The sequence below is a fragment of the Vulpes vulpes genome, chromosome 12 (assembly GCF_048418805.1).
Source record: "Vulpes vulpes isolate BD-2025 chromosome 12, VulVul3, whole genome shotgun sequence".
Classification (NCBI taxonomy): domain Eukaryota; kingdom Metazoa; phylum Chordata; class Mammalia; order Carnivora; family Canidae; genus Vulpes; species Vulpes vulpes.
Genome location: NC_132791.1, coordinates 146796410 through 146809036, shown reverse-complemented (window position 1 = coordinate 146809036; position 12627 = coordinate 146796410). Strand labels below are relative to the sequence as shown.

At 34.9% G+C, this 12627-nt stretch overlaps 1 protein-coding gene across 1 annotated transcript in view; it reads left to right on the top strand.

Moving 5' to 3' along the window:
- RAVER2 (ribonucleoprotein, PTB binding 2) overlaps positions 1 to 12627 on the top strand; it is an 85641-nt gene that overhangs the window by 53281 nt on the left and 19733 nt on the right. Inside the window, exons 10-11 of the mRNA XM_025983263.2 lie at positions 2133 to 2244; positions 3803 to 3939. Of these exons, the coding sequence (XP_025839048.2) occupies positions 2133 to 2244; positions 3803 to 3939 (249 nt within the window). The remainder of the gene's footprint in view (positions 1 to 2132; positions 2245 to 3802; positions 3940 to 12627) is intronic.

Genomic DNA, 12627 nt, shown 5'->3' with positions numbered 1-12627 from the left:
TTGAATAGTGATTTAAAGGGGCACATACACCCCAATCTTTATAGCAGCAATGTCCACAATAACCAAAATATGGAAAGAGCTCAGATGTCCATCAACAGATGAATGGATAAAGTGTGGTATGTGTATACACACACACACACACACACACACACACACACACACACACACTGAGGAATATTACACAACCATCAAAAAAGAATGAAATCTTGCCATTTGCAATGACATGGATAGAATTAGAGGGTATTATGCTAAGGGAAAAAAGTCAAGAAAGACAGTTATGATTTCACTCATTTGTGGAATTTAAGAAATAAAGCAGATAAACATAGGAGAAGGAAAGGAAAAATAAAATAAGATGAAATCAGAGAGGGAGACAAACCACAAGAGACTCTTAACTATAGGAAACAAACTGAGGGTTACTGGAGGAGAAGAGGGTAGGGGAATGGAGCAATTGGGTAAAGGGCATTAAGGAGGGCACATGATGGAATGAGCACTGTTATGCAACTAATGAATCACTAGACTCTACCTCTAAAACTAATACACTATATGTTAATTAATTGATTTTAAATTTATCAATAAATAAAGAGGTTTTGTTGAATTACCCAGTGAAGCCATATGATCCAGAGTGCTTTTTTTTTTTTTTGGTTGGCACACTGTATTTTAAAATATTTTATAAGTGATTCTCTTTCATAGCTTGAGTTGAGAACCCCTGATAGGATAGAATATGATTTCCTTGGCAATCTAAGTACTTGAGAAACAAAATCTGAGAGTACTATGTTGGCTACCTTTATTCAATCACTGAATTCTTCCTAGGGCACCACTGTCTTTCCTCATGCTATATACTCTTCTTAACAAATATGTAATGATTTTAGCTCTTACCTAGAATCTTATGGTTCTGTCTTAGACTTCTTTTGAGCTATCATATACTTGACTGTGAATTTCTTAATGGTAGTATTTCTGTCTTACTCATTTTAGTATTATTAGTGCTTAGCACAGTGTCTGGAGCATGGTAAACAACATTCAGTAAGCACACTTGTACAGATAAATACATCTGCATCTGTGATTTACATATCACAAGCAAATCTGGACTTCTACATGAAGATGTACAAGACAGATCAATCCAAATACAATAATTTTGGCCAGATAAGGGAGAAATAAAAGGAACTGTGGCTCTCAAGTATAGAAATAAGCACTTGAGATTACACATCCTTTGTTCTGTTCAGGGAACAAAATAAAAATTAATTTGAAATGAAAACTTAGCAGCTAGCTCTAATCATAGTAACTCGAATTATCTTATTTAAAAATTTTTGCCAAAAGAGAGTAAAAAGTAAAAAAATTCTGTGAAAACAAAATGAAATAATCTGAAGAACCAGCCCTATCCTTCTGTCAAACATTAGAACCCTTACACTTAGTTATACAAAATTTACTGATATATTTTCAAGAAATGTGAATTTTTAGGGTTATCTAAATGTGGATTTGGATTTTATTAAATTCACTTATTTTGTTTGGTAGTATTTTTAGAACCAGAAATAAGTAAGCTTTTCTTTATCATTTGGCTGTAGCATGTGCTATAAAATAAAAATCTATTTTTAAAAAATTTTATTATTTATTCATGAGAGACACAGAGAGAGAGAGAGAGAGAGGGGCAGAGGTAGAGGGAGCCCGATGCAGGACTCAATCCAGGAACCCTAGGATCATGCCCTGGGCCAAAGTCAGGCGCTAAACCGCTGAGCCACCAAAGCATCCCTATAAAATAAAAATCTTAATAGGAAAATGTGGATAGCAGTATTTCTGGAAATAAGGTACGGGATTTGTTTTTTCTTGTGAAGTTGAATTCTCTCCTAGTTCAAATGGGAAGGATTTACAGGAAGACCTTTAATTCTCTTTCAGTTCTAAAGTTCTATGGTTCTAGAATAGTTTCTTAAAACTAATTAAAAAATAATAGTAAGTAATGTGATAATTTTAATTAATATCCAGAAATAGTCCATAACTTTATGTTTTCAAGCATTAGGTTCCACAAATTTTTATTACACTAGACTAGATTTATTGAAGAACAAGTATTTCTCTACTCTTTCTGCAGTTTTATTCTCTTGTACCTCTGATTAAACACCTATTGTTTTGTTTTTGATAAATAGGCTGCCTCCAAGAATCAGACTTCACTATTGGGAGAGCCACCAAAAGAAATACGGCTCAGTAAAAATCCATACTTGAACTTGGCAAGTGTGTTACCCAGTGTGTGCTTATCATGTAAGTAGTGAGAGCTCAGTATTAATATTTTGGACTCTTATTGAAAATGTTCCATAATCAGTTATCCTTTAACTTTTAATTGAGTAGAAGCCAGTAATACTTATTGGCTATGAAAGCCTAAATTATGACCCTGCTTTTTAAATTAAAGAATAACTAAAATTAAGACACTTAAATTATATTCTAATTATCTAAGGAAAACATCTTTTGTAATATTTTATTAAGAATATAATTAATTTATTAAATCACAATAGAAAATAATTGGGCAAGGGAATTATTAGCAAAACTATAATGTTTTACAATACATATAGAATCACATTGCTAAAATAGAGGTTTAAACCTCTAAGTATCTCATATATCCAGAAGATTTGCAAACTACCCCCAAAATACGTGAACTAATAATAATTGGCAGAAATTGAACTCATATTTACTTTTTTGGAAGACCTTCTCAGGCCTTCAATTAGGGTAAATTAATTATTAAATATAGTTTTAAGGGAAAATCACCAACGTGGTATGTTTTAGTTACTAGGATATTCACTACAATGTTGGTTGTCAACAGTGTAATTGAAAAGTGCCTTAATGTTCATCAATAGGGGGATGGTTAAGTGAAAAATAGTTTATCATAAAATGGAATACAATATAGCTTTTTTTATAGTTGAGGGAGAGCTACATGTACTAATATGAAATTATCAAAAGGCAAACTACGTGGAAAAAGCAAATGCTTGCAAAATGATTCCATTTGTGTTTCCTTTAAGCTATACTTTTTTAAAAAAGATTTTATTTATTTATTTATTTATTTATTTATTTATTTATTTGAGAGAGAGAGCAAGCAAGCACGAGCAGGGGAAGGGGAGGAGGGAAATGGAGAAACAGACTCCCTGCTGAGCAGGGAACCTAACATGGGGCTCAATCCCAGAACCCTGGGATTATGACCTCAGCCAAAGGTGATGCTTAACTGATTGAGCTACCCAGGCACCCCTCAAGCTATATATTCTTATGTGTACATGTGTAATGTGTAAATACACACAGTAAATCTGGGAAAATAAGTTCTAAACTGTTACCTCTGGGAAAAAAGAATAGAATTGAAAGAAAAGAAAGATTTTAGTATAAATTCTCTGTATTTTATGAAGTATCCTCTTGAACCTAGACATTAATTTGTATTTTTTATAAGAGCCAGGAAAAAAATTTAATGTGCTTCTTGTATACCTACTGCATTTTTATCTGGTCTAAAAATTGACAGTTACAACTATTGCATTAACAATAATGATTAGTTTACATTTTGTTTGCCTTCTTTTAGAGATTAGATATATATCTTAAAAATGTTTCCATTAGAATTATTTATCCACAGAGCAAACTTCCATTTTCATTTGCTTTCAATGTACAAGACAACATCATATACTATATATTCTTCTCCTGGGGATAAAAAATATAGATATATACTGGCAATGAAAATTTGTGTTCTGCTTGGGAATATGTTGAATTAATAACAAGTTTTATATTTTGTTTATAATTTATAACAAAACAACTTTTGGCTAAAAATAGTATTGATTTTTGCCTTTAGCCCCAGCAAGTAAAAGCACTCTACAGAAGACTGGAATTACAAGCAATATTCTGGATGCAATCTCTCAGGGAAATGAATCACAACACACATTGGAAAAGTGCATTTCTTATTCTCAACCTTTTGGTGATTATGCACAGGTAAATGATCCCCAGGTTGTTTTTTTTTAAGATTTTATTTATTTAGGGGATCCCTGGGTGGCGCAGTGGTTTAACGCCTGCCTTTGGCCCAGGGTGCGATCCTGGAGACCCGGGATCGAATCCCATGTCGGGCTCCCGGTGCATGGAGCCTGCTTCTCACTCTGCCTATGTCTCTGCCTCTTTCTCTCTCTCTCTCTCTGTGACTATCATAAATAAATAAAAATTAAAAAAAAAAGATTTTATTTATTTATTCATGAGAGACACAGAGAGAGAGAGAGAGAGAGAGAGGGAGGCAGACATAGGCAGATGGAGAAGCAGGCTCCATGCAGGGAGCCCAACGCAGGACTCGATTCTGGGTCTCCAGGATCAGGCCCTGGGCCAAAGGCAGCACTAAACTGCTGAGCCACCCAGGCTGCCCTGATTCTCAGGTTTTGATATCTAGAAAAATTGGTTCAACCATATATTGAGTTCACTGAATATGAAATTGTGATTCCTATAATATTATAGGAAAATAAAATTGCATTCATCTACACAGTATTCCTTGCTCACTTGGAATTTTAGGACATGTTCAAGAAATCATTTGCACTAGATATTTACCTCTCAGTGTTTACACTAGTGGTCAATGAGCTATAGACAAAATCCAGCCCACTTTTTGTTTTCTAAATAAAGTTTTATTGGAATACAGCCATGTCCATTCATTTATATACTGTTCATGGTGCTGTTGTGCCACAGTGGTAGAGGTGAATAAATACAACGGAGACTATATGGCTCACAAGATTAAATATTTACTGTTGGGCTCTTTACAGAAAAGCTACTGAGTTATGGTTTACACCAAAGCACACCTGACTATGGGACTCAAGGAAATGCCTCTGTTCTTCACCGTGGCTTGTTGAATCATAAACACGATCATAATTACAGGCACTGTTATGCTAACGTTTAAACCAATCAACTATTAACATAAAAAGTATTATATTCAGAAGTAATTGTGCCGTTACAGTGTCAATTTTACTTTGCCCTTTTCTCTTTCCGGTTATTCTCGGTGGCTTAAGCTGAAAGTATATATCATGTTAGCAATATATGATGATATAATCGTGGGAGTCTTATAATGATCAGTTCTGATTCTTTCTTATTTCTTAGCACATCAGCTGCTTCTCAGCTCTGTCCTATCTGTGGGAGCAATGCTTCCACTTTGATTTCCTTGGAGCAACTGTTTGCCTCATCTGTCTCTAATAACCTTAGAAAAAAAACCTGTGTGAATTCACTTGGAAAAATTGATGCCTCATTATGCTTTTATGATAGGGTACTAGAAATACAGGTGAAATAGATTTTCTAAAAATGCTGCCGCCAGATATTAGAGTAATATATAAGAAAGTCTCTTACATACCTGTAGAAAAGATAGAAAACTATACGTTGGAAGATGATATAATTAGGTGCCAGCAGACCTACATCTAAGGAATGGTAATTATGAATTAATACAAATATAACCTCGAAAACATTCCCTCCCCATGTTTTATAAGATTCCATCTTTGTTCCTTTATTAGTTAACATTCTAAATAATGATTGAGATAAGGACATTAATTGTATGCTAATTATACTTACAGGGGACAAAAAACAAGGAAATTATCAGAGATGTGTAAAATAACTTATAAATAATTTATAGCTCTGTAAACTAGAAACAGCCTACATTTCCAACAATTTATAAGACTAAGTAAACAAATTATGTCATATTTATTCCAGAAATGCAATGCAAATGTTAAAAATCAGGTAAAATGCTGTGTGAACATATGGTACATGTTTCATAATCTATTGTTAATTTTAGAAAGCTTTAAAATATAGTCCTATACAATTCCAATTTTTTGTTTGTTTATAAGGAAAAAATGCACTTTTATAAGCAGGAGGAAGCACAATAAATTTTTTAAAATTTATTTAAACATGTTTTAACTTTCCATATGACTTTTTAATTTTTTTAATCACTTTATCATGATAAGTGTACTTTTTAATCCCCTATCACTCCTACCACCCCTGACCTCTCCTCTGATAACCATCAGTTTATTTTCTATAGTTAAGAGTCTGTTTCTTGGTTTCTCTCTCTCTCTCTCTTTTTTTTTCCCTTTACTCATTTGTTTTCTTAAATTCCACATATGGAATGAGCGAAGTCATATGGTATTTGTCTTTCTTTGACTTATATTGCTTAGCTTTATACACTCTAGCTCTATCCATATTGTTGCAAATGGCAAGATTTCATTCTTTTGTACAGTTGAATCATATTCCATTGCATATATATATATATATATATACACACATCACATCTTCTTTATCTGTTCACCTATCAATGGACACTTGGGCTGCTTCCATACTTTGGCTATTGTAAATAATGCTGCAATAAACATAGGGCTGCATGCAACCCTTTAGTGTTTTTGTATTTTGCAGGTAATACTCAAAGGTACAATTCCTGGATTATATGGTAGTTCTATTTTTAGTATTTTGAGAAATCTCCATACTGTTTTCCAGAGTGGCTGCACCGGTTTGCATTCCCACTAACAGTGTACAGGGTTGGGGGTGGGGGAGAGGAATGTCCTTTTTCTCCACACCCTTGCTAACACTTGTTGTTTCTTGTGTTTTTTATTATAACAGGTGGAAGGTGATATCGCATTGTAATTTTGATTCTCATTTCTGTGATGAGTGATGTTGAGCATCTTTCACTGTGTCTGTTAGCTATATGTATGTCTTCTTTAAGAGAAATGTCTGTTCATGTCTTCTGCCCATTTCTTAAATGGGTTATTTTTGTATGTGTGTTGAGTTGTATCCATTCTTTATATATTTTGGATACTAACTCTTTATCAGATATATCATTTGCAAATTTCTTCTATTCTGTAGGTTGTCTTTGAATTTTCTTGTTTCCTTTGCTGTGCAGAAGCTTTTTATTTTGATGTCATCCCAAGAGTTTATTTTTGCTTTTATTTCTCTTGCCTCAGGAGCCATTTAGAACAGTGTCAGAGAGATTACTGCCTGTGCTCTCTTTAAGGATTTTTATAGTTTCAGGCCTCACATTTAGGTCTTTAATCCATTTTGAGTTTATTTTTGTGTATGGTGAAATAAAGTGGTCTAGTTTCATTCTTTTGCATGTTGCTATGGTTTTCCCCAACACCATTCATTGAAGAGACTTTTTTCCATTGTATATTCATTCCTCCTCTCTTGAAGATTAATTGGCCATATAATTGTGGCTTTATTTCCAGGCTTTCTGTTCTGTTAATCTGTGTGTGTTTTTTTATGCCAGTACCATACTGTTTTAATCACTATCACTTTGTAATATAACTTGAAATCTGGAATTGTGATACCTCCACTTTTGTTTTTCTTTTTCAAGATTGCTTTGGCTATTTGAAGTCCTTTGTGATTCCATAAAAATTTTAGGATTATTTCTTCTAGTTCTGTGAAAAATGCTTTTGGTATTTAGTAGGGCTTGCATTAAATCTGTAGATTGCTTTGGGTAGTATGGACATTTTAACATATTAGTTCTTCCGATCCATGAACATGGAATGTCTTTCCATTTCTTTGCATTGTCTTAACTTTCTTTCATCAGTATTTTATAGTTTTCAGAATACAGGTCTTTCATCTCTTTGGTTAAATTTATTTTAGATATTTAATGTATTTGGTACATTTGTAAATAGGATTGTTTTTACTTTCAATTTCTGCTGCTTCATTATTTGTATAGGGAATGCAACAGAATTCTGTACGTTGATTTTATATCCTCCAACTTTACTGAATTCATTTGTCAATTCTAGTAGTTTTTTGGTGGAGTCTGTAAGGTTTTCTATATATAGCATCATGCCATTTGCAATTAGTGAAGGTTTTACTCCCTACCAAATTAAATGCCTTTTATTTCATTATGTTGTCTTAATGCTGTGGCTAGGACTTACAGTACTATGTTGAATAAAAGTGATGAGAATGGACGTACTTGTCTTGTTCCTGATCTTAGGGGGAAAGCTCTCAGTTTTTCCCCATTAAGTATGATGTTTGCTGTGGGCTTTTCAAATAAGGCCTTTATTATGTTGACATATGTTCCCTCTAGACCTACTTTGCAGAGTTTTTTTTTATCATAAATGGATATTGTACTTTGTCAAATGCTTTTTCTGCATCTATTGAAATCATCTGGTTTTTATCCTTTCTCTTATTGATGTGACATATCACAGTGATTGTTTTGTGAATATTGAACCACTCTTTCATCTGGGAATAAATTCCACTTGATTGAGTTGCACGATTTTTAAAATATATTATTGGATTTGGTTTTCTATTATTTTGTTTAAGATTTTTGCATCTAAAGTCATGATATTGGCCTGTAGTTCTCTCTTTCTCTGGTTTTTTTTTTTTTTTTTTTTTTTAATTTTGTGGTGTCTTTATCTGGTTTTGGTGTCAGGGTGATACTGGCTTCATAAAAAGAATTTAGAAATTTTCCTTCCTCTTCTGTTTTTTGGAATAGTTTGAGAAAAATTATTAACTCTTTCTTAAATGTTTGGTAGAATTTGCTTATGAAGCCGTCAGGTCCTGGACTTAGGTTTTTTGGGAGTTTTTTGATTACTGGTTCAATATCATTGCTGGTAATTGGTGTGTTCAAATTTTCTATTTTTCCCTGACCTAGTTTTGGTAGGTTATATATTTCTAGGAATTTATCCATTTCTTCTAAGTTGCCCAATTTGTTGGCATATAAGTTTTCATAATATTGTTAGAATTGTTTGTATTTCTGTGGTGCTGGTTGTTATTTCTCCTCTTGCATTAGTAATTTTGTTTATTTTGTTCTCTCTCTCTTTTTAATGGATCTTGCTAGGGGTTTATCAACTTTGTTGATCTTCTGAAAGAACCAGCTCCTGATTTCTTTTTTTTTTTTTTCCAGCTCCTGATTTCATTGATCAGTTCTATTGTGTTTTTAGTTTCTGTATCACTTATTTCTCCTCTAATCTTTATAATTTCCTTTCTTTTGCTGGGTTTTGGGTTTGTTCTTTTTCTGGCTACTTAGGTAGCCTTAGGTGTAAGGTTGTTTTGTGGTTGAGGTTGGGACTTGTTTTGTGAGTCTAATATGAGGTTGAGACTTGTTTTATCAATTTGAGGTTGAGACTTGTTTTGTGGCCTAATATGTGATCTGTTTTGAAGAATGTGTGTGCTTGAGAAAAATGTGTATCCTGATGTTTTAGGATAGAATGTTCTGAATATGTCTGTTAAATCCATCTAGTCCAATGAGTCATTCAAAATGATTGTTTCCTTAATGATTTTCTGTTTGGATGATCTGTCCATCAATATAAATGGGGTGTTAAATTTCCCTACCATAAAAAAAATTTCCCTATCATTACTGTATTACTATCAATTATTTCCCTTATGTTTGTTATTAACAGTTTTATGTATTTGGGTGCTCCCATGTTGCATGCATAAATATTTACAATTGTTATATCCTCTTATTGGATTGTCTCCTTTATTCCTATACAGTGTCCTTTGCCTCTCGTTACAGTCTTTGTTTTAAAGTCTGTTTTTTCCGATATAAGCACTGCTACCCTGGCTTTCTTTTGGCATCCATTTACATGATAAATGTCTTTCCATCCCCATTTTGTTTGACTTTGTTTCTGTGTGTTGGGAAAGTCAGCTACTTCTCTTGCTCATAACGATAATAGCTTTATGAAGAATAGACATAGTTCCCCACAATGCAGTGTTTCCTGTTCCCCATGGCTTGGTGCTTTAGAGAATGTCTCCTATGTGTATTGTGTGTATTATACAACACACATAGGAGAGTCTTGGCCTCTTTTTCCTTCGGTCCAGTTGTCCGCAGAGGCTCTTTTTGCTTATTGTGGGCATTAAGGTGTGTGGTGGTTTGCTTGCTGAACAAGATCTGCTGCTATCAGAACTAAGGTCCCACAAAATGCACAGATCTGGAGATGTGGTGTTGGTGGGGTTTGCCCTGGTCTTCTAGAGGAGGGGCTCACAGTGTCAGGACTGAGGCATGTATAACTTACTGGGAGGGGTGGATCCACTGAAGTATGGGGTGACATGGGGGAACTTTGGTGTAAGCAGGCTAGGTAAGGAGTGTTCCCACTGCGCTGGTTCCTGCAGGTGGCCATTGTTTATGCTGGGGAGGGGAGCAGTGGAAGGACTGACACCTGCCAGCTCCTTTGTTCCTGGTGAGGTCTCCCCATGAACCCTGTCTCTTCGGGCCAAGCTTGAGGTGAGAAGTCAGTCTCCTTCCTGTTTGCCCCCAGCATTTTCAAACTGCTGATTCTACACTATATCCTATCTTATATCTGCACAGGCTTGTTTGTCCTCCTTTCTCTTTAAGAGTGGGGGTTCTGCTTCCTAATACCATCCAGGCTCTCAAGAGCCCAGCCTGCCAACCTTTAAAATTCCAGGCTTTATGTCCTGCTGGTTTTAAGAAGTCACAAAATTTGGCCCCTCTCAATTTCAAAAGCAAATATTATGGAGATTTGTCCTCCCCATTTGTAAGCTCTCCAGTGTGAAAATCTGTTTTCTGCCTTTCTCTGTACTGCTCCCTCCCTCCCCCACCGTGGATAGCCATGGTACAGTCGCTCCACATCATGTTTTTGCCTTTCTTCCTTCTCCAGTGTGGCCTCTTCCCTGCCTTCAGTTGTAGAGTCTGCTCTGCCAGTGTTCAGGCCATTTTCTAGTCTATTTACACCTGTATGGGTGTGGTCTGTGTGTACCCATGGGACAAGGCGAGCTTAGGGTCCTCTTACATCTGCTCAGCCGACCTATATGATTTAATTTTTTAAAGTTAGTTTTTTCCTTACCTTTTCATTTATTTCACTTTTGAAATTTGTTCTGCTTTTCTCATTAGCAGTTTTGCTTATTAGATTACTGTGGTTTATTGTATACCTATCATATCCACAGAAGGACCCTTTTCTATTTACATGTGGAAAAATTCTGTGATAAAGATGCCTTTTATGTTGCAAGTCTTCCTCCTGCTTCTATCTTTGTTTACCCAGAGACACTGTGGAGGTGCGAATTTTCCCTGGATTTATCGTCCCCTTGGACGGTCTCTGCTTCCACCTTGTATGTTTTCATCAAGTGAGATTTGTTCTCAGTCTCGTGTTCTTTCAACCTTGGGAAGTGAACTTAACTAGATGTTGCTAATGGATTAAAGTAATTAGAAAAGAAGTGGTCAGTCATGTTTTAGGAATTCCTTCTTTTTCCCCTGCTGGAATGGAGAAAGAAATCTAAGGAAAAGAAACCAGATCTGATAGGCTCAGACACCTCCCCTGCAAAACAGGATAAATAAAAAGAACATTTTGCTGATACACATCAGTTGATATGGTGAAAATCAAAATTACAAAGAGGCTATCTTGAAAGCAGCATTTTCCTTAAGGTAGAGTTTCTCAGCCTTGGCACTGGTGGCCTTCTTGGCTGGGTAATTCTCTATCTGTGGGAGAAATTACCCTGTGTGTTATAAGATATTTAGCAGTATCTTTGTCCTATATTCGCTAGGTTGCTTCTCATTGAGAACTTCAGTGTTAAAACAATTGGTAAATATGTGGGTAAATAAAATACTATATATTTTCTCTTTATTTAAAAGCAAAATTATAACATTGTAGTGTGGGGTTTATGATGTTCATAGATAAGACATATTTGATAATAGTACAAAGGACAGTATAGGGTGAATGAAACTATGGTTGTGGGGTTATTAAAATGTACATTCTATGTAAAATTTTACATTAAATTTTATATGAAGTAGAACAGTAGCCCTGAGTAGTCTGTGATAAGTCATGGAACACATTGTCATCCGTAGAGCAACCATTTTTAAAAAGTAGAAAACCGTACACCTAAAATGTCAGTAGTTTAGTTACAGTGGAATTCTAAGAACATTTGATTAAGCCAAAAAATGTCAGGAAATTGGGGGAAAAAACCCCAGGATGAATAGAAAGCAAAAAGGTAGGCAGGAAACCTAAACTGAATGATAATAATAGTTAAATACAAATGGAGTACATGTTCCAGTTAAAGAGATCGCCAGACTTGAGTATATACCTCTTCTATTCAATGTTTTTTGGGAGGATTAAATGAAGCTAGATTTTTTTCAAAAGGGCAAAATGGGTGGCTCAGTTGGTTAAGCATCTGACTCTTGATTTTGGCTTGGGTCATGATCTCAGGATCATGAGATTGAGCCCCCACATGGGCTCCTGTCAGTCTCTGCAATGGGTGTGGTTAGATTCTCTCTCACCCTCTGCCTGTCCTCCCAACCCGTGCTTGCAGTTTTTCTCTCAAAAATTAAATTAAAAAAGCATATAAGATGGGAAGGAAAAGTAAAAATGTCTCTCTTTGCATATGATGAGTGTTTACAAGAAAAATCCTTAATCTAAAAAGCAACCATTTAGAGTAATAAACTTTGCAGTCACAAGATAGAGGGCAGTATGCAAAAATCACTAGTTTCTGTATACAAGCAGTGAACAACTGGAAAATAAAAATTCTAAAAATTTACATTTACAACAGCATCAAACATGAAGTATGTAGCAATAAATTAACAGAAGATTTGTAAGAGTAGTGAAAACTACAAGAGATTGCTGCAAGAAATGAAAGATGCCTATGGATGCAGAGCTATCCCATGTCAATGAATTGGAAGACTTAATATTGGTAATGTATTGGTTCTCCCCAAGTTTCAGGGTTATCCCAACCAGTTTCTCAGTAGCCTTTTTCTTGAAG